General features: G+C 62.1%; 1 protein-coding gene across 1 annotated transcript in view; it reads left to right on the top strand.

Annotated features, from left to right (window-relative positions):
* The window catches only part of SLIT1 (slit guidance ligand 1), a 62,756-nt gene that overhangs the window by 33,258 nt on the left and 7,921 nt on the right, over positions 1–21,577 (top strand). Inside the window, exons 5-25 of the mRNA XM_074591499.1 lie at positions 12,184–12,255; positions 12,390–12,461; positions 12,879–12,950; positions 13,256–13,419; positions 13,808–13,955; positions 14,467–14,538; positions 14,809–14,880; positions 14,994–15,065; positions 15,187–15,330; positions 15,465–15,628; positions 15,722–15,745; positions 16,143–16,287; positions 16,421–16,495; positions 17,236–17,379; positions 17,676–17,819; positions 17,939–18,105; positions 19,023–19,155; positions 20,014–20,082; positions 20,476–20,547; positions 20,756–20,827; positions 21,130–21,201. Of these exons, the coding sequence (XP_074447600.1) occupies positions 12,184–12,255; positions 12,390–12,461; positions 12,879–12,950; positions 13,256–13,419; positions 13,808–13,955; positions 14,467–14,538; positions 14,809–14,880; positions 14,994–15,065; positions 15,187–15,330; positions 15,465–15,628; positions 15,722–15,745; positions 16,143–16,287; positions 16,421–16,495; positions 17,236–17,379; positions 17,676–17,819; positions 17,939–18,105; positions 19,023–19,155; positions 20,014–20,082; positions 20,476–20,547; positions 20,756–20,827; positions 21,130–21,201 (2,169 nt within the window). The remainder of the gene's footprint in view (positions 1–12,183; positions 12,256–12,389; positions 12,462–12,878; positions 12,951–13,255; positions 13,420–13,807; positions 13,956–14,466; positions 14,539–14,808; positions 14,881–14,993; positions 15,066–15,186; positions 15,331–15,464; positions 15,629–15,721; positions 15,746–16,142; positions 16,288–16,420; positions 16,496–17,235; positions 17,380–17,675; positions 17,820–17,938; positions 18,106–19,022; positions 19,156–20,013; positions 20,083–20,475; positions 20,548–20,755; positions 20,828–21,129; positions 21,202–21,577) is intronic.

The following is a 21,577-nucleotide window of genomic DNA, read 5'->3' on the forward strand; positions in this document are numbered from 1 at the left end:
CTTCACAGTGCGCTGCCTGCCATGAAAATAAAGGTTTATGGCAGTGTGGGAAGGAGGACGAGTGTCAGGCTGTGCTGCTTGTCCCTGTCCCCTGCCAGGAGCTGCAGGGTGCTGGCATGGGCACTTGCAGGTGACCGGGGGTTTGCTGCTCGCCCTTCTACTGGCCTGGGCCAGCAGCTGTGGCTTGGGGTAGCAACACCTGGAGCTGGTCACGGTTGGGACACAGGAGCAGGGGTGTCTCTGGGGGCACCAACACCCAAAGTTGCACCTATATCCCGACCATTCTGCCATGTTCTTGCACGCATGCTGGCGATGGGCGGCACATATCCCTCCCCAGGCTGCTCTGAGATGATTCCTGCTGCGTCCTGTGGGGGGGTCCCAGCCCGTGATGCCCCTGCTGTGAGACGGGACTCCCCAACCACCCCCACCTCCCTCCGAGGCGGCTGATATCTGCTCATCTGCGCCTGCGTGGGTCTCTTCCCCTTGGCGGGGTTTGCAGCCAGGACCCCACTGTTCGGGAGATTTCATCCCCCCCTTTTATCTTGGCGGTTGGAAGCTGGGGAGCCGATAATGATGAAGGAGTGTAAATGTCAGCAGGAAACCAGCTTCAATCAGAACTGTTAAAAATAAACCCGCCAGGCCTGCTCTGGCAGGGGTAATCAGCCTCGGCGGCTCCTCTCCCCGGGTCCTAGAGCACAAGCAGCCAGACCACCCCAGCAGCCGCACGGCAGGCTGGCTCTACCATCGGCAGATCCAGCCCCGGACAGCTTGGAGCTGGGAGGAGAGACCCCCCCGAGCCGGACAGGGTGCAGCATCCCATTCCCTCTCCCCAGAGCACCCTGCCTCTTCCCTTAGCAGGAATTCCCACTGCAATCCCAGCTGGGCTTGAGCTATGTTTTAAATGGAAGAAAGGGGTGCGGAGGTGAGCTGGCGTGCATGTTTCTTCTTAGGGATCCCCACGAGCTGCGTGCTCTGGCGTACTGTGGGTGATGGCAGTGTGATGCTCAACCTTCATGAAAACACCTGTGACTGTAGCTATCTCCTGGGAAATGCATCCTTCCCTTCCTGGCTCAGTTGGGCTGTGGCAGGAGACGCGGACACGCAGGTAACGCAGCCACTGGCTATACAGGCATGTCTGCAGGGCAGCGTCAGCCGTGGGCTCGCAGGGTGACAGAGAGGGTGTCCCCACCTGAAGTGAGATGCACTCGGAGCAGACAGGAGGTGTGTCATTAACCTCAGAGATAATTAACCTCCGGGCAGCTTGCAAAGGGGTGCGGGGCTGCTCCATCACTTGAGCTTTAACATGGAGGCTGAAGGTCTGTGCGAGACCCCCGCGGGCTCGGGGCCGGGGCTCCCTGGTCTGTGCCTTGCAATCGGACACTGCTGCCGGGCTCACTGCTCCTCTGGGGCTCCATGCATGCGTGGGTCGGGGAAAAGCAGGAGGAGCACCCAAATGTGCCTCCAGCAACTCATTTCTGCCTCCCCAAAACAAGAAGGAGCTGTTGATGCCCAGCGCAGGCGAGGTCCGTGGGCGGCAGGGTTTGATGACTGTGGGGGCTGCAGCTGTACTAACTGCCTGCAGGCAGAGGCTTCCCTAGACTCACGGGGTGGTTTTGGGGTGGTTTTGTGCTGGGAGCTCTTCAAAGAGGTGCTCCAAGGAGGGAAACCCCTTGGGCTGGGGTGCAGCTCCCTGTCCCCCGTGGCACAGCCATGGCTGGGTGCTGCTCTCCCAACCCGCCTTGGGAGCGACGTTACCGGAGCAAGGGCAGCCCCAGCTTGGGCCCAGCCTTGTGGCAGGGCTTTCCTGCCCTTGCCAGCAGTTTTTATCCTGGCTTTGATGTGTGCCACAGGGGATGGAGTCTCTTCATCTGCTTATTGGGTTCTCCTCGCTGTGCGCCCCTGCGCTCGGTTCCCACGCTTGGGCACTCTTGCAGCCTCACACTCGCTCTGCCCCGTTTTCCAGCCTCCTTTCCCAACGGACCCTGCTCTTATCAGGGCTGTTTCCTCCCAACCCTGTGTAATATCACATCTCTTTTTCCAGCTGCTGATCTGGATTTGAGGTGTCCCGCTGGCTCCACCCTGGCTGCCAATGGGGGCTGATGCTTTTCACCCCGCGATGCATCTCCCACCTTGCATCCCACTGCTGGCTCTGTATTCGCTCACAGGTGCTTTCAGGAAACCAGGCTATGAGATCCAGCCACCAATGGGGCAAGAGTTTTGCCCATCTTAGTGCTAGGGTTGAGCGTGACAAGCCTGAAGGACCTTTTGTCATGCCAGGGCATCTCGCCAAGTAACTCCAGCTGGGTCTTGCAAGGTTCAGCATGGATTTCAGAGCATCCTCCAGGCCAGAAGGAGTTGGCTTTAGCCCTTCCCAAAGCCCGGACCCAGGTTTTAGAGTTGGTATCCCATGACCTGCAAAGCTGAGGAGCAGCATCGCAGATCCATAGCATTGCTGCTTGGCTCACCAGCCTGCGCCAGATCTGGGACAGCCGGGACGCAATTCTCAGCTTGGCTCAGCCTCATTCACACCTCGGAGGAATCCAGGAGGGCCGGCAGGGCTGGCTTCGCACTTATTAGCAATTAAAAGCCTCAGAGCCTGGGAGTGAATTAGCTCTGAGCTCAGCAGTGCCGCAAACCCAGGGGATGAGCCTGCTAACGAGAGCCACAGCCAGCTCCCCACAGGGCTCGGGGCTGGCTCGCCAGAAGAGCTATTTGCTTTTTCATTTACACCTTGGATGAGTGTTGCTGCATGGAGTTCGGGGTGTCTTCTCGGGCGCGAGCTGCCAGGCAGGGAGCACGCGCCGTGTGCTGGAGAGTCCAAGGCTTCCCGGCACGCAGGGCTGGAGCCCGGCACCTCTCCTGGCATGGCATGGTACCGTCACCCAGCAGGGCCCTCCGTGCATGGCGGGGCGAGGGGAGATTGACTGTGTCCTAACCTAGCCTGCGTGTGAGTGTCTTGCTGTGGCACGCTGCCATCTGCCAGAGGTAGAGCCATGTGTGGTCCAGCAAATCCCCACCGCCACCCCCCGGCTTGCTCTGCCCCAAGCTCTGGAGCTGCTGGGCTGCGGTACCCGGATTGCTGGGCACCCTGTGACATGCTGGCTCCGTGGGCGCTGGGATGATGCTCTGCCGTGGGCAGTGGTTTCCCTCTCCAAGGGGAGAGCAGGAGGGCGGTGAGCCGAGGCGGGGTTTGGGGGGAGGCTGTGCAGCCCCAGGGAAAGGGATGGCTCCGCGCCTTTGATTTGCAGCGTGTCGGGAACATGCTGGGAATGAGCCGGGCAATGCAAATGTGGAGCAGGTAGGTGCGCAGGCTGGAAGGTAGCGTGGGAGCTGGAAAGAAAACATGCTTTGGTGGAGGGTTTTGCAGGGATTTCCCGCTACTCAAGGGCGAAACAGAAGCAAAAAACATGAAAGGCGGGAGAAGAACAAGCTTGCTGAACAGCAGGGCGGAGGGGACTTGGAGGTGGTGAAAAGCGGGGATGGAGAGAAGCAGGAGGCCACGCAGGGATGGGGCTGCCGGCTGGGTGCCTTGGCTGCCGGTGGCAGTAGGACACAGAGGCCGTGAGCCGGGCAGGGGCAGTTTTAACACCCAGTGTCTATCCAGACACTTGCTGGAGGGGACCTGCCTTCATCCAGCGATCGGTGGGAGCTGGGGAGGACGTGTCAGACACACAGCAGGTCCCTTTGCAGGCGGTGGCAGGTCGGCTGCTCCTGCGTGTGCGCTGCAGGACACCCCTCTGCCCACCCCGGCCTCTGCCAGACCGCAGGGCGCTGGGCGCAGCGGGTGCTGCTGCTCTCTCGAGGCACTTCGGGATGCTGGGGAGCTGGTGGCGATGCCTTGGCCTCGCATTGGCTCCCCTTCCCGCAGATAACAAGGTTGCAGGAACAAAGGGACAGTGCGGGGAGGGGGCGGTGACAGGCACGCAGGGTTTGCAGCTTGTTATTTCACTTGTGTTTCCATTAAAGCTGCTGCTTTTAACTTGTTTCCGTCTCTGAAGAGGCTCCAGGGTGGGTGGCAGATGCTTTATTCCCCCTCTCTCCCACCCTCCCCTCTTTTCCTTGGCCAGCTCTCCTTGTTCCCATAGCATCCCCCTTCCCACGGAGGCCGAGTCCCGCGGCTCTGGCTTTGCAGCGCAGCCCACGCCGGAGCCGTTCCTTGCTGGAGCTGGACCGGAGCCACGGCACAGGCGCTGCCCTGCGCGGAGAGCTTCTCGGCGAAGCCCGGCTCCTGCAAACGCCCTTCCCGTGCAGATCATCCCTCTCACGATGGACGTTGCTTGTCCCCGACTTCCCCCGCGACCAAACACAGGGCTGCTGGTGTCACCTGTGGTGCACGCACCCACGGGCATCCCCGGTGCACCCCCTCAGCATACGCAGGCACCGTGGTGGCACTAGTGCTCCAGTAAGGACAGCGTCCCGGGTCATGGCCCCGGTCAGCAGCGTCCCTTTGAAGCCGTTGAGATTTATGCCTGCCCTGAAATGTTTTGCTAAATCAGCACCACCGTGCTGGGGCTGGGACTCTTCTCGCTAACTGTTGCCACGAGCATATGGTGCATTTTACACACGCTCTGCTCGGCTGTCCGAGCAACAAACCTCTCCAGCTTTAATGTTTTGGGAAGCATCTGCATCTCCCGGGAGGGAAGGGGCCGGGGCTGGAGCCTGGGGTCAGCACGGCACTTCGGGAAGCCTTTCCCAGCAGAGGAGCAGCGGGAAGCATTGCTCCCCAGGCTGGCAGTGTTCACCTTTAGTCTTTGCCGTGTGTACGTGGTGGGGACGGGCAGAATTTGTTGATCGGGCTTGTGTTGCTGAGGTCTGTGGTCTGAGACACTCAGCACGACATCATGATGTCTAGCAGTGTGTTGCCTTGCTCCAGCAAAGGATGGTTTCATCCTTATATATATGTGGGCTTGGCAAGGATGAGCTCTGATCCATCACTTTCGCGGATACTAAGATAACAAGAAATGTTACTGCAAAAAGCCTCAAGTGGGGATGGGGTCGCCTATCCTAAGGGAAGGGGTTATTTATTGCTGCTTGGACCTCGGTGGCTGTGACCTGGTGTGTCATCCTGCCCACCAAGCGGTGCTGAGGACTGTGGTCCCTTCGGGAGGACTGTCCCACAGCCAGGAATCACATCACCCCCCCACGGGTGGTGTGTGAGCAGGTGATGGACGTGACGGGTACGTGGCCCTTGCACAGGCGAGGGGACCCCCAGAGTCTGTGCGACTCAGAGCACAGGGACACTGCAACACGCAGGTGGGGACATGAGCCCCATTTTCCGGCTGGGCTGGGGTAGAGGCATGCACAAAACTGCATATAGAGGCCAGACTCCCCATGCCACCCAGGAGCAATGAGCCCTGCACAGGGCAGGAGAGGCCAGCAGTGGCTTTCAGGCTGCTGTGGTGGCTAGAAGGAGGATGCCTGGACCTCCTCATCTCTAGGGCCCCTGTAGGGACACCTCCCTGCCTTTGCACAGTACTTCACTGAGAGAGACGTCTCCTGTGCTGCATAGAGGTTGTTGCCACCATCCTTGTCCCCTCTGGCTGTACCACCTCCGTGCACCCTGTCCCCATTACCCACCAAGGCTGTCTGGGTCGGGAGGCAGTTTCTGTGGCTGCAGGTTGCGGTCTCCCCCAGCACGCTGCGGGCTGCGGCACCCGGAGCCAGGAGGATAATGAGATCTTAATAGTCCAATTATATCCCATCGATTTACTCAGCACGTAATTGTTGGCGGCTGGGGCTGCCTGATGAAGCGCTCGCTCCGGCTGCCAGCGGGGAGGGCTGTGCCGCGCCGCCCAGCCTGCGATGCTCCTCGCAGCAACCAGCTGTTCCCCCTTGAACCGCCGCAGGAGCAGCCCCCGACTCGCTGTGTCCCCCCCAGCAGGAGGGTCAGGGACAAGAGTGGCAGGCAGAGACTGCAGCGGGGACCCTGGCACCCTGCCCTGGCTGGGTGGGGGGTGCCGGCAGCGGGCTGACCCCGGGCTGACATCCCCCCCGCTGCTCTGGGGAGCAGAAGGATTGTACATCTCTGCCTCCCACTAAAACAGGCTGACAGCAGAAGTGGCTCCTGCTGGGTGACAGTCCCTGCCAGCTGAGCGGTGGCTGAGCCATCGGCCATGCCTGGCAGCCTGCACCGGGCAGTGTGGTGACTATCAGAGGGGAGCCTCGCTGGTCCCCTGGCAGCAGAAGGTGGCTCCCGAGCATCCACCTGCAAGTGTTCCTCACTGCAGCACGGCATTGCGGGTGCATCTCTCCATTTTCTTCTATTCATTTCCCTTTTCAGCTGGTTGTGGCTGGGAGCCCCACGCACCAACAACACCTAATTTGGAGGAGTCACTTAGCTGTGATTTTAAACCTGCCTTCGTGATTGTGCCAGTCGTCCCTTGTTCTGGTGTTGTGAAAAGCAGCGGGTAATGTTCCCTTTCCCCCTCACAGTGCTGCTTTGGACCCTGTCCCATTCCTGGGGCATTCCTGCCATTTCCAGAGACCCCACGATCTCTTTCTGGAGTGGCAGGGGCTCGCGCTGAGCCCACCGTGCTGCACCCTGGCTTGTTGGCACCCACGCAAACCCCATCAGCCCCAGGGGCTGGGGTCACAGCAGGTATCAGGCAGCAGCAGGCAGGGCGCAGGCTCCCCGTGGCCTCGGGGATGGCGTGGTGAGGCTGGGGCGGAGGGGGTGGGGGGTCTGTCTCGTCCCCCTCGGCGAGGATGGAGCGGTGCCGGCAGCTGGGCTGGCGGAGCCCATTAAAAATCAAACAGCCTGACGTAATGCTAGGGGCACACCATGGGAGCCTGAACCTGAGACGGGGTCCCGCTCACACCAGCGCTGGTGACCGGGGCAGGTGACATGGTGGACAAAACCCTGCCTTATTCCCCCGGCACCCTGCTAATGCAGCAGCAGGGCAGCTGCCCCCACCCTCTGTCAAGCAGCTCCCCTCCGGGACACCCCTCCTTGGGCTCTGGGTCCTTGCAGCACTCGTGTCCATCACCTCGAGTGGATTGTGTGGCTGGGACACGTGGGTGACGCTTGTTTCCCCCATCGTGGTGCAGCCTCTCCTCCCCTGCAGCAAGAAATGGGACTGCAAAACCCCCGGGGGGGCTCTGGGCTGTCGGTCACTAATGCAAGCACTGATTAGTCTATCGATCTTGAGTAATGCGGGAGTCTTTCTGTCCCTTCATGCTCGCCCTTGTCACCTGTCAGGTGGTGGAGGCCGTGGTGTGAACAGCCGTGCCGGGGGGGCAGCCCCGGCTCTGCCCGTCCCTCTGCCCTGGTCAGGCTGTGCTGGGACAAACAGCATGTGTGGCGTGACCCAAGGGACACCGAGCTGCTTAGTAGCTGCTGGTCCTTGCTGGTTAGTCCCTGGCAGGCCCTTTGGCTTGCGGAGATGCCGGCTGCACGCTGGCACAGCCTCCTCCGGCATGGTGCCAGCGAGGCGAGGCTGGGATCCAGGGAGCACCTATCCCAGACCAAAATCCCAGTGCTCAGGGCTGCGTGGCTTTGGTTGGGAGGGCAGCTGCCTCGTCTGCTCGAGACTTAGAAGAGGGTTGTTGTGGCCAAGCTGGTGCCTGCAGTGGCTGGTCCCAGCGCCAGTGGAGTGGAGATGCTGGGGGAAGCGTGGGAGCATCTTCATCGTGGGAGCAACAGCCTGGCAGCAGCTGAAGGATTAACGCCTTTGACCTGCCCCAGTGAACGGGAGGGTCTGGGAGGATGCTAATAAGTTTCCAGTGTGGAAGCTGGGGAGGAAACAAATTAAAGGGGAGAGCAACCCCCTGTGTTTCACCTGCCTGGAGCCGGCAGCCAATCCTGGGTGTGCGGGTGCTGCCGGGGTGGAAAACTGCTCGCCTGCCTCAGCGTGTCTCCGCATCCCTTGCTGGCGTGGCTGGGACACGACATGGGCTGCAACTTTCACCTGGACGGAGGTGCCCTGGTGGCTACCGAGGCCAGGCGAGAGGGACCTTCTCACCGCTGGCAGAGCCACCCCAGCGATGCTGCCAAGCCGGGCTGCCTGGCGAGGGGAACGCTGTACCGGAGGGCTGCCAGGCCGCCCCAGCGCTCTTGGCAGGCAGCGGGGGGCTCGGAGGACACGGGGCCAGCGCCGCCGGGAAGCAATTACCTCCCCGCTGCGTCCGGCCCTAATCCCCTCAACGCGGCGCGCGAGGAGCCGGCTCGCCAAACAAGGCTCAATCAGGTTAAAGTGTGAAGTCAGGATTAGCCGAAAGAATGAGAGCGTGGTAATAGCCCCGGCCTCCCCGCCTGGCCGCCGCGGCCCCCTCCTTCCCGCCCGCCCTCCGGCCCGCCGGGCTCTTGCCGGAGAGATTAAGGCTGCCGGGGTTTGTTTGCCTGAGTGGGCTCCCCACTGGGAAGCCATGTCGAACAGTTTTGCTCGGGTGCCCCGCTAAGTGCCGGGCAGGGCGGCGCGCTGGGGGGTTGGCTCCCGCCGCCGAGCCCCTGCCAGCCCTGGGGGAGCCATGTCCCCAGCGCCTGGCTCCTTGCCGAGGCTCCCCGGGGATCGGCGGCGGCAGTGGTGGGGCAGGGGCTGCCAGCAGAGCCAGCGGCGGGGGCACCTCCTGATCCGCAGCATGTATTGCACCAGCAGCCATCATGCACACGGTGGGGAAGATCCAAGCAGGAAAGTGTCCAAAATCCCAGTCCCTGACCACCACCGTCCTCCACGCTGCCCAGCCGGAGCCGGGTTGTGTGGTTGTAGCTTAGCCATAAGGCTTTTGGGGGACGTGGAAGGAAAGCTGGCGCCCTCCTCCCCGTGGCACAGCCATGGGTTTGGGGCTGGCTGCTGCTAATTAACAGGCATCTGCTGGGTCAGAAATCCCTGCGGGAGATGCGCCTGGGGACAGAAGGGGTCTGGGATGGGACTGGGCCAGGAAGGGGTGGAAATGCAGTGGGTACCCAGGGAGCAAGCGGGCGCCCTGCTTGGCAGACAGGCTGCTGAGAGCTTCCCCCTGGGACATACACATGTGCTCCGGCCTCCCCGCAGGGTCTGCCCGGGGTGTTGGCAGACCAGATGTCCCACTCTGTCCTCTGGCACTCGCAGGGAGGAGGCTGGGCATCCCCCATCACCTGCTCACCCCTCCTCATCTGTCCCCCTTTGCACCCCCGGGACCACCGCAGCCCTCTGCACCCTGTGCCCAGTGGGGACAAACTCCAGCCACGTGGTCCCTGCGGCGCGGGTGGTGCCGTGGATGGGCCGTCTGCTTGAGCATCCCCTCGGATTGAATACCCAGGAATGCTTAAACTTGGAGCTTTAGGAAAATACCTGGAAATGAAACCAGAAAGGGCGTCTATGACAGCGGGGCAGGGGCTGCTTTCTTTCCCCCTCCTCTGTCCGTGCCCATCCGCTGGCTAGCCCCCAGCGGGACTGTTGGATGCCTCAGCGCTCACGGTCACTTGCTGGCACTCTGCACGTGATGGCAACAACACGCTTGTATTTGGCGGGGTGCGAGGTGGCACCGGCGCAGCCGCTGAGGGTGCCGCAAGCCTCGTGGTGGAGCGAGGAGAAGCCGTGCCATCTGCTGTTGCTTCGGCGCCAAAGTGTAAAGCAAACATAGCTGGGAGCTATGAAACACCAGGAGGGAAGGGGACGTGCCTTGTTCCAATGCTGGGGCCCGAGGATCCCGCAGGCAAAGCATGTGTTTGTCCTGGTGTCGTCAGCTGTGTAACCCTGCCGGCGATGTAAGCCCGCTGCCGGGGGCCTTGCTGAAACCCCTCGCATCCAGCGTCTGTCCCTCTTGGCTTCGGTACCCCCAACGGCAGCACTTCATCGGTGACTGTCACAAAAAGCTGTGAAGGGAGAAGCCTCGCAAAGTCAGTTGCAACCTTCTAGCGGCGTTTCCCTCGCGAGCTGTAAGTGAGCAGCTTGCAGACAGACGCCAGGGTTTACTCCCCGGGCGCGCCAGGACTCCCATGTGCTGCGAGCGGAGGAACACGAGCAAGGTCTCCGTGGGGGAACCAGACAAGCTGCAGGCAGCGCCGGAGCTGGGAGCGGGGTGCAGAGCACCGAAGCCCGGTGGGTGCTCCCACGCTTGGCCCCACTGCGACCGGTTGTCCTGGTTTGAGGTAAAACAGAACCAACCGACAGAGCATCTGTCGTCGGCCAGTTTGGCCAAAAATCACGACGGCGGTTTAATGTTGGAGGGCGGGCAGCTGCCAAGAGGGAGCGCCGTGCATTGAATGCATTGCTAGGAAGAACGGTGAACTTCGTCTGGGGGTTTCCAGAGGGTTTTCTAGGGGATTCCTTCTTCTAGGAGACAAAGAGGATAAATGGGGATTTGGGGTGATTCTGCGTTTTTTCTGAAAGGTCATCGCCATTCCTTGGGGTCCCTGGGCTCATCGCGTCCCCGGCAGAGGATGGGGAGAAGGCGTTTGCATCTGAAGCGGTGCTGGGGTGTCGGGTGTTGCTGCAGGTGTCGGGTCCATCCCCTTTGGAGGGGACCCCGATCCCTTTCCGGGGGGGAGCTCGACCCAGAGCCCTGGGAAGGGCTGGAGCTACCTGGGCCGGGGGGAACAGGCAGCGCAGGCAGCGCAGGCAGCGCAGGCAGGGCAGCCTGGCAGTGCCCCCCCGCGGGTAGCGATGAAACTGCGCCTGCTGCGCTCCTGGCTGCTGGCAGGGGAGCCGCGCTTCACCCTGCCCGGCAGCTCGGGCCCTTCCAGGAGCGGCGTCTCCCTTCCTCTGCCCCAGCAATGGTGGTTTTCCAGCCGGGTTTAGTTCCCCAGGAGCAACCCAGAGTGATGCACCAGCTCCTGCTCCCTGCATACGGTGCCAGGGCGATGCACCAGCCCCTGTCCCCTGCACACTTCGTGTGCAGGGGACAGGGGCTGGTGCATCGCCCTGGCACCGTATGGCAGCTCGTTGGTGGCTGGGTATCTCACCAGAGGGCTGGGCAAGACCACCCTCCTCGATTATTTTTTTCTCCTCGTACATCCATGCAAGCGATGCTGGTGCTTCCCCCAGGGAACGTTTCCCCGCCGGGGCAGCAAAGCTTTCGGATGGGGTGACGTGCCGATTTGGAGACGTCCAGGTCTTTTGTAAGCAGCTTTGTGGGCGACGCTGAGCCCATTTTCTGGAGGAAATGGGGGCACGGGGAGGAGTGAGGGGTGCTGTGGCTCCATCCTGACCCAGCCCTGGGATATCAGTAGTGGACAGGCTTCATTATGTTGAAGCAGAGGTGATGAGCACGGAGTGCGAAATATTGGCATTCAGGGATGCCTCGAACCACCTCTTGGGGCTGGGATGAGGGTGTCTGCGTGGCCTGTGTAACACTGGGGAGTGCTTAATCCATGCAAGTTGCCCTGGTCCTGCTCCTCACTCACCCATGGACTTGCTGCATAGGACAAATGCCGCGCCGTGCCTCAGTTTCCCTGTGCCAGGAGGGAGCTGGGGACTTGGCCTCCTGTCCCATGGGTGGCTGGAGTGGGGCTGTGCTGGCGTGGGGCTGGAGGCAGGCGATGCAGGTGCCTGCGGAGCTCAGAGGAGCTCCTGGCCTTTGGGGTGAGGAGGAACGGCAGCATGGGAGCCATGGGCCACAAATACGATAGGCAGGTCGCCTGAGAATGGGGTGGGCTGAGCTGGTCCATCCCGACCCTACTTTGCAGTGAGATTTTTGGCCTTCATGGTAGTTAAAAGCCAGCCCGGGCACAGCAGGGGATCTGACCCGCTGCCAGCCCTGCAAACACAGAGCCCGCACCGGCCCAGCACGCCCCGGCATTGCAGAGCGAGTGATTACAGGGACGGTGCGGTGTAGTGATGAAGTAATTAATGACCCGATTATTTGTGCCCTCTGAAGTGCGGGGCAGGCTCCATGGGAATGCCTGCTGGAACCACCAAGTGTAATTACCAGTTAATCAGCAGGGACCTGTAATTATAGCAGTCACAGGGTATTTAAGTATGGAGGGTTTTCCCAGAGCTGTGTCCTGCTGCTCTGCTTATCAGAGCTAGGGACAGTGGTGCCCAGGGACCTCCAGCCACTTGCAGCCACCATGGGTGGAGCCAGACTCGCCTCGGGACAGACAGCAGGGCAGTGGGTAAACACGGAGCCAAATTATAGTTTCCCAGAGCCCATCAAGGATCATTGAGTGCCGGGACATGCCGCTGCCTATGGATGCCCTGGTCCCATTGAGCATCATGCTTTGCAGGCACTGCTCATTTTCTTTCCCACCTCTTTCTTCTGCAGGGACCTGAGTGAGAACTTCATCCAGGCCATCCCCAGGAAAGCTTTCCGTGGAGCCACTGACCTCAAGAATCTGTGAGTCCTGGCAGGGATGGGCAGGGGTGCCCGAGGGAGTTTGGGGTCAGGTCCAGTGGCAGGAGGCATCAGGAGCCACTGGTCGCTCTCTGCCTGGGCTGTCCCACAACGCTTCCTCCATCTTTCTCCCGCAGGCAACTGGACAAGAACCAGATCAGCTGCATCGAGGATGGGGCTTTCCGCGCCCTGCGGGGGCTGGAGGTCCTGTAAGTGGCCAGGGGCCAGCTGGAGCCTCCAGCCCACAAGCCCCATGCGGGGTGAGGTTGTCCCTGGGTGCTCCCCACTCAGGGACATCCTCAGCGTGCCATCTCTCCCTGTCCCCAAGGAAGGGCTGAGCAGGGGCTGGGTACCACTGCTGCAGAGCTGTGCTGCAGGGCCTGATCCTGCCCCAGGGTTACAGCTGGCTGCAGCTGGATGTGGAGGGAAGAAGCCTGGAAAGGGCAGCAAGCCCTGCCCGGGGAGTTTGGGCTGTCCCCATCCCTCGCCTCTCCATCCATCCACCCTGTGCTGGGGGGTGGGTGGGTGAGTGCTGTTGCTCCCGCGGGTTTGGTGCCACCTGGACTGTCTCACACTCCCATTTACAACCTGTCCCCCCTGACCTGCCCCTCTCTGCCTTCCCGCAGGACCCTGAATAACAACAATATCACTTCCATCCCTGTGTCCAGCTTCAACCACATGCCCAAGCTGCGGACGTTGTGAGTGCTGGGGCCATGGGGGCGGGAGGGTCCCCCCAGGCTAAAGCGGGATGTCCCTAGCTCTGCTGCCAGTGCTGGCAGCTCAGCAGTGCCAGGACGGTACTGTGGGGAGGGGATGGAGGGGACACCCCTGAAGAGTGTCCCCGGGCACTGCCAAGCAAGGTGGCTTTGGCAAATGGCACAGATGCTCTCAGGCTCCTTCGTGTCACCCTCTGTGTACCCTCAGCTTTAGTATGAGCTGGGCTGGGGCACTGGGGGGGTCAGGAGCCATCCTGTGGCCACTGACTGCCCTGTCACCCCCGCAGCCGCCTGCACTCCAACCACCTCTTCTGCGACTGCCACCTGGCCTGGCTCTCGCAGTGGCTGCGCCAGCGTCCCACCATCGGGCTCTTCACCCAGTGTGCCGCTCCAGCCCAGCTCCGCGGCCTCAACGTGGCCGAGATCCAGAAGAACGAGTTCAGCTGCTCCGGTAAGGGGAACCGGGGAGGCGGCGGGTGGCAGGGAAGGGACACGGGTAGGGGGGACAAACCCTCTCTGCTCCCTGCCACATGCCCCAGCTCAGAGCCTGGATGCATGCCCGGGGCTTGGCTCAGGTCAGCACTGTCCCTTGTGAGGGGACAACATGGGGACAACACCACCCGATCAGTGTGACAAAGGGAGTGCATCAGTGTGTGCCCTTGGAGCTGTGTGCCTTTTGCACAGGGCTGGGGCGCACCAGGACCTTGTGCACCTGCTCAAGGGTGCCACGAGCTGTCCCAGCACGCTGAGCAGTCACCAGGGTCCCTTCCTTGGGGTGCTGCCACCCGCCCGCCCTGCCCAGCTCTTTGCAATTCCCATGCTGGCTGCTTCCCCGGCAGGACAAACGGACGCAGCACGTGCCCAGCTCTGCAGCTTGTCCTCTGGCTCCTGCCCGGCCATGTGCACGTGCAGCAACGGCATCGTGGACTGTCGGGGCAAGGGGCTGACGGCCATCCCCGCCAACCTGCCCGAGACCATGACGGAGATGTGAGTACGGCCCCACACCATCACCACCGGGCTCTGGGTGGCTCTGGGAAGCAGCGGGGACAGGGGGGCAAGCCCCAGAGTTCATCCACCCCACGGGGCGGCAGGCTTTCTTGCCCTTCTCCCATGCTGCCCAGATTTAGCCCTGGATTTAGCTGCATTAAAAATGTAAATAGAGAAATAATCTCCTTAGGGGAATCCAATTACGGTGCAAAGCCCCCGCTGGGACGGTGCGCAAAGCACATGGGAGGCAGCAGCCACCCCCAGACCCAGGGTGCTGGGGGGGAGGATGTGGTCTCCCCACCCCATCCAGTGCGGTCCACCCTGCCATGGCACCTCTCCCTGCTGGAGAAAGCCCTGACCACAGCCTGCAAGTTGTCCCTGGGGCGAATGGTGATGCTCTGGTGGGGTAACTTACTGCAAGCCTGGGGGTCTTGCAGCCCCCCAGCCCTGTCAGTGGGGTGCTGGGGCTCGGCCAGCCCTACACACTCATCTCTCCTCCTACTCCTTGCAGACGACTGGAGCTCAACGGCATCAAGTCCATCCCCCCGGGCGCCTTCTCCCCCTACAAGAAGCTGCGGAGGATGTAAGTGTGCAGCCCCTACCAGCTCACCCTGAACCCCAGCACCCTTCACCCCGCCGGCCACTGCTGTGAGCCCGCAGCCCCCTACTCCGACGGGCACGGGACACTTGCTGTGACATGGGTGCCCCACGTGGCAGCACTGGGATGGGGTCTCAGATACCCCCAGCTCTGTATATCCGGTGCTGGGGGTGGTCCCCGGGACCCAGCGGGAGGATGGGGGCACGTGGGGTGAGAGAAGAGGGGACCAGGCCACCTTCTCCCTTTGGGTTTCAGAGACCTGAGCAACAACCAGATCTCGGAGATCGCCCCTGACGCCTTCCAGGGGCTGCGCTCGCTGAACTCGCTGTAAGTACCCGCACCGGGAATGTATGGGGTGGTGTGGGGTGGACGTCACACCCCCTGAACCGTGCCCCACACTGCTGCCTCCCATTTCTCTCACACCAGCCTTTCTCTCCCAGGGTGCTGTACGGCAACAAGATCACAGACCTCCCCAAGGGTGTCTTCGGGGGACTTTTTGCCCTGCAGCTGCTGTAAGGCACCGGTGGCTGGGTGGGATGCTCTGCAGGGACACCAGGAAGCGGTGCTGAGGTCCCCAGCCCCCATGGTGCAGGGGAGGGGGACCCCAGCCTTACCGTCCCCCCTCCCTGACAGGCTCCTCAACGCCAACAAGATCAACTGTGTGCGGGCAGACGCCTTCCAGGACCTGCAGAACCTCTCGCTGCTCTCGCTCTACGACAACAAGATCCAGAGCCTGGCCAAGGGCACCTTCACCTCCCTGCGAGCCATCCAGACCCTGTGAGTGCCCACGCCGGCTCCGATGCCTGGGAGGGAGGGTGCCTGGGGGGGGAGCAACTCGGCGGGTAGCCAGGGCTGGAGCTGGCGGTCACCCGCTGTCCCCAGCGGTGGGTCACCCGCTGTCCCTGGCGCAGGCACCTGGCCCAGAACCCCTTCGTCTGCGACTGCAACCTGAAGTGGCTGGCAGACTTCCTCCGCGCCAACCCCATCGAGACCAGCGGTGCCCGCTGTGCCAGCCCCCGGCGCCTGGCCAACAAGCGCATCGGCCAGATCAAGAGCAAGAAGTTTCGCTGCTCGGGTGAGAGCTGTGCCCGTCCCTGTCACCGGGGCCCTGCCCAGCCTGGTGTCCCTGTGCTCAGGGTGCTGATGTGCTGCTTTTTTTTCTCCCCAGCCAAAGAGCAGTATTTCATCCCAGGTAAGAGGAGGAGACACACCGGTTCCCTGCTGCATTTCCCATCGTTTCTGGTTGCGGAGTTCCCAGGCGCTGCGCTAAAAGCGCTGGGTACCAGGATGTGTTGTGGTGTCTCCCATCGTGCTGTTATCCGGATGGGCACAGAGGTGTCCCCAGGGTCTGGCTCTGGTTGCAGGAGGGGAGAGGGTGGTGGGCAGCACAGCCACCCCACGTACCCAGGACAAATATCCCTGTGGATAAGCTGCTTTGGGCATGGAGAGGAGTACAGTGGCTGGGATGAGGGGAGCTGGGGAGGAGACGGAGGCTGGCTGGGGGTGTGGGAGGGTCAGAGAAGGGGAGGGCAGGTGCAGCCCCCCTGCCTCTGCCCGTGGGAGCCCACGCTGCCCTCGCCGGCGCGCAGGGACGGAGGATTACCAGCTGAACAGCGAGTGCAACAGTGACGTGATCTGCCCCCCGAAGTGCCGCTGCGAATCCAGCGTGGTCGAATGCTCCAACCTGAAGCTCACCAAGATCCCCGAGCGCATCCCGCAGTCCACGGCCGAGCTGTAAGAGCCTCCTCCCTCCCACGCTGCTTTCCCTCCTGCAGCCGGAGCATCCCTGGGGTTTGGCTCAGGGTTTGGTCTGTGCCAGGCCCTTCGCAGCCATCTCCTGAGCTCTTTGCCATGCCACCCACCCCAGGCGCCTGAACAACAACGAAATCTCTGTCCTGGAGGCTACCGGCATCTTCAAGAAACTCCCGCATCTGAAGAAAATGTGAGCATCGGGCAGGCACAGCCCCGTCAGGAGTGCCCGGGGGTCGGGAAGGCACATGGGGGCCTGATGCCAGGGCAGCCTGGGGTGTGAAATGGGGGGCATGTCTTGACCTGAGGGTCCCCCGCAGGACTGGGCATCATGGGGTGCTCAGTGGGACCTGGGGGAGGCAGGGTTCAGGATGAGGTCGGGGCAGAGCCCCCCATCCCAGCCTGCTTTCCCTTCTCTGACTGTGTCCAGTTCTGGGCTCCCCGGTTCAAGAAGGACAGGGATCTCCTGGAGACGGTACAGCAAAGGGCTGCCAAGATGATTAGTGGATTGGAACACCTCTCTTATGAAGAAAGGCTGAGGGCTTTGGGTCTTTTTAGTCTGGAAAAAAGACGACCGAGGGGGGATCTTATCAACGCTTATAAATACTTAAAGGGTGGGTGTCAGGAGGATGGGACCAGGATCTTTTCAGTGGTGCCCGGCGACAGGACAAGAGGTAATGGGCACAAACTTGAGCATAGGAAGTTCCACCTAAACATGAGGAGAAACTTCTTTACTTTGAGGGTGGCAGAGCACTGGAACAGGCTGCCCAGAGAGGTGGTGGAGTCTCCAACTCTGGAGATGTTCAAAACCCACCTGGACGCGTTCCTGTGCAACCTGCTCTGGGTGACCCTGCTCTGGCAGGGGGGTGGGACTAGGTGATCTCCAGAGGTCCCTTCCAACCCCGACCATTCTGTGATTCTGTGACTCTGCAGCAACCTCAGCAACAACAAGGTGTCAGAGATCGAGGACGGGGCATTCGAGGGGGCATCCTCCGTCAGCGAGCTGCACCTCACCGTCAACCAGCTGGAGTCGGTGCGGAGCGGCATGTTCAGGGGCCTGGATGGGCTGAGGACCCTGTGAGTCCCCACTCTGCCGTGGGCACGGGGATGGGGACATCCCTGCTCCTTGCTCCCCTGCCCTGCCTGTGCTGCCGGGCTGGTCTGCGCCACTGCAGGGCCAGCTCAGGAGTGCCTTACCCGTCTGCTGGCTGTATCCAGAGCTGGGGGGGGCATGTTTTGGCTGCTCACGGACTGCCTCAGGCTCATCCTGCTGCCCGGCAGCGATGTGGGCACAGCCTGGGCACTGCCGAGGTGGGTTTCCCCCGTGGCACCCGCCTGGGTCATTAGGTGCCCTCGCCCCCTTCCTTCCGCAGGATGCTGAGGAACAACCGCATCAGCTGCATCCACAACGACAGCTTCACGGGGCTGCGCAACGTCCGCCTGCTCTCCCTGTACGACAACCAGATCAGCACCATCGCGCCGGGCGCCTTCGACACGCTGCAGTCCCTCTCCACGCTGTACGTCTCAGGGCCATCCCTTGCGGGGGGATGCTCCCAGGCTGTCCCCATGGCGGCGGGGGGGCTGGAGGGGGTCTGCTTGCCTGCCAGCTGCTCAGGTGATGCCCTCCCGTGTGCAGGAACCTGCTCGCCAACCCCTTCAACTGCAACTGCCAGCTGGCCTGGCTGGGGGACTGGCTACGCAAGAGGAAGATCGTGACGGGGAACCCGCGGTGCCAAAACCCCGACTTCCTCCGGCAGATCCCGCTCCAGGACGTGGCTTTCCCCGACTTCAGGTGTGAGGAAGGTAACTCACGGGCCCTGCGGCGCTGAGGGCAAGGGGGGACCGGGCTGCTCCCCATCCCTGCTCCCGGGATGTCCGGCAGTGCCCTGCGGCAAGCTGGTAGCTCGAGGGGTCCCTCAGCCCATTAACACCCTCCTCTAACGATGCATGACTTTCCCCTCGTGGTACCCAGCCCTTTGGGCTGCACTCAAATACCCACAAGCTGCTCTGAAGCTGGGAGAGTTTTCACCCATTGCAAACCCACCGGGATTCATCCTGCTCCTTCCTCTCCCAGCCCTGCACACACGCCGGAGCCGGGCAGACGGAGCTGGCGGAGAGTGCATGTGTTGAGAGAAAAGCCTTTTTTAAATTTTTTTTTTTTTTTTTTAATTTAGAACAGCTTTTTGAGCCCTCTGGAAAATATTTACAAACAAATCATCGTTTCTTCTGCTTTCCCTCCTCCACCACGTCAAAGCCTGAAGGGCTGCATCCTGCGCCTTTCCTGGTGGTGCGAGATAACATACGGTCGTCCCGGGGACGCCTCTCCCGCAGGAGCCCAGCGCCGCAGCGGGGAAGTGGGAGCAATGCCGGCTCCTCTGGCTGCTCGGTGCAGGCACCGCTCCCTCCAGCCCGTGTCTGGGAGGAGGAGGATATTTCAGGAGGATTTGCAGCGCATCCTTCCTCTGCGCCCTCCCCTCCGCCATCTCTGTCACTGCATTTTTGCTTGAGAATGGTGGAAATCAGCCTTGAGCCGGCTGGTTGCATCCATCCCGGTTTCTGGGCACAGCACCCTGCTTTGGGGGCGAGGGGAGATGGTCGGCATGGATGCTGGACACTCGAGGAGAGCAGACCCGGGCGGGCACAAGGCACCAAGTCCAGCCTCATGCGGTGCCCAAAGGGCTGGACCTCGGCGACTTTGTGTCTTCCTGTGCCCGGTGCAGGTCAGGAGGAGACCAGCTGCGTCCCCCGGCCCCAGTGCCCGCAGGAGTGCACCTGCCTCGACACCGTTGTCCGCTGCAGCAACAAACACCTCAAGGCTCTGCCCAAGGGGATCCCCAAGAACGTCACGGAGCTGTGAGTGCCGGGCGGCTGCCCAGGCTCATCCCCCTGATTTCCAGCGAGTTCGTAGCTCCGGGCGGGGGTTGCTGGGGTTGGGGCAGAGACGCACCCTCATCCTGGCCGGAGCGGGACCCCTACCCAGCCTGCCATCAGCAACAGGGATGGGGCCACCCTGCCTCTGCCAGCTCCTCGGCCCCTCTCTGCCATCACCTCTCACCACGGCTGCAGGGATGTTCTTGGCAGCTCCAAGCACATGGGAAGTGGGACGTAGTTTGCCTGGGGTCAGCCCCGCATCACCGTGGGTGTCAGGGAGGTACCCAAGCAGCCGTGCCAGGTCTGGGTTTGTGGGCACCACGGTGCCCATCGCTGTGCAAGGGGCTCTGCACCCGACTGGGATGGGGGATGGCAGCAAGTCCTGTGTAGGGGGGGTGTAGGCACAGGTTGTGCACATATGTATATATATACCACCCCCTCACACCCCCGCGCTGTCTGGCACACCCCTCCTCTCTCTGCATCCTCCGCTCTCTCTCACACATGCCTAGGGAACAGTTACAGCCGCCCACGCTCACATCGGATGTGTAAACGCAGCACATGGCTGGCTGCGCTCGCGCACGCAGGCTGTGGGGAGGCTGCCCCCGGGGACCCACATGCAGAGCCCCCGGGTGGACTATTGCGCGCACACACCAGCTCCTCCGCCAGCCCAGGGGTCCCCCGAGAGCCCCGTGGGGCCTGGGTGCTGGGAGGGAGGTGATGCTGGAGATGCTCCTTGCAGCCCAAAGTCCATAGGGATGTCTGCGCGGGAGAAATGGGAGGGCGGAGAGAGGGACCTCCTGCTTCTTCACCACTCCGAGGTGCTTTCGTTCTTCCTTGCAGCTACCTGGATGGAAACCAATTCACTCAGGTCCCAGGGCAGCTCTCCACCTTCAAGTACCTGCAGCTTGTGTAAGTAGCCAGCAGCAGGAGCGCAGGCAGCCAGTCCCTCTGCTGGGACCTGTGGGTGAAGACAGGGGCTGTGCCAGCGGTGCCTGATCCTGAGGAGGGGCCTGGCAGTGGCAGGGACCCCCAACAGCCCTCTGTGTCCCCCCTCTGCTCTGGGACACATCTGGCTGGCAGTGATGCTCAGCCCCCAGGTGCTCACAGCCTCCGCTGGGGCTGGGCATGGGGCAGGGGGGAGACAGTGGCATTGCTGCCATCACCCTGTGTGAGAGCCCTGCTGCTCCCTTGGGGACCCTGCCATGCTGCTGCTCGCACCCCATTGCAGCTGAGCAGATGGGGGGGGCAGTGAGGGGAGATGGGGCCCAGCTGGCCCCAACCCCTGGGGTTTCTGTTTTCCAGTGATCTGAGCAACAACAAGATCAGCTCCCTCAGCAACTCCTCCTTCACCAACATGAGCCAGCTCACCACCCTGTAAGTGCGGTCCCTGCGGCGTTGTTCCTAAGGGACTTCGAAGGCGGGGGGTGCTGGGGACACCAGGGTCTCCCTGCTCCTCCTGGGCGAAGCTGTGGTTTGAGCCGGAGCCGATGTGTGGGGTGTCAGGGGGTGGCTGGGGGGAGTGTGCAGCAATGCCCACAGCAGTGCCCCCGGTGCTGTGTTGCCTCCTCCTTCCCTTCCGCAGGATCCTCAGCTACAACTCCCTGCAGTGCATCCCTCCACTCGCCTTCGAGGGCCTCCGCTCCCTCCGGCTGCTGTAAGTACCCGCCCGTAGCCCTGCTCACAGCCCCCCCCGGCCCCTTCCCTACTGCTGCCTGTGGTCCCGTGTCCCTGTGCCCGCTCGGAGCTGGGGACAGAAAGGGTACAGGCTGGAGGAGGAGCAAGGGGAGATGCATCAGCCTCTCAGAGCAGGTGGTGCTTTTGCAACAGTGACAGTGTGGTGGGGTCCAGCTCTGCCACCCATGCCTGGACCCGTGGGGCAGGGGCAGCCGAGGTGGCCGTGGTCCTTGCTGCCCACCCCGGAGCCGTGGAGGTCACAGGACCCTCTGTTCTCTGCAGGTCTCTCCATGGCAATGACATCTCCAGCCTCCCTGAGGGCATCTTTGCAGACGTCACCTCCTTGTCACACCTGTGAGTATCTCCCACTCCGCAGGGCGCAGGGCTGGATACAGGCTCAGGAGACCTTTAAAATCCATGGGGCTGAGCCCAGCTTCTCTAGGGGCTGAGCCGCCTCCTCTCCCCTTCTTTGGGCCGGGACCTGGAGCAGCCTTTGTGGGTCATTGCCATGCCATGCCTGCCCTCCCCTGCCTCAGCCCCCAGGTCCAGGCGTGCAGCTGAGCCTCCCAGTGCTGCTGGGGTGACACCATGATCCTTACTGGAGGTGGTGTGGGGTCCCCCCAACCTTGCCAGGTCCCCGGGTCCCCTAACATGTAGGTCAAGCCATGCAGGGTGCTGGCGTGGCCATGGGTCAGTGGGGGCTGCTCTGACCCGTGCTGGTGTGTCGTTA

The sequence above is a fragment of the Larus michahellis genome, chromosome 6 (assembly GCF_964199755.1).
Source record: "Larus michahellis chromosome 6, bLarMic1.1, whole genome shotgun sequence".
Taxonomy (NCBI): Eukaryota; Metazoa; Chordata; class Aves; order Charadriiformes; family Laridae; genus Larus; species Larus michahellis.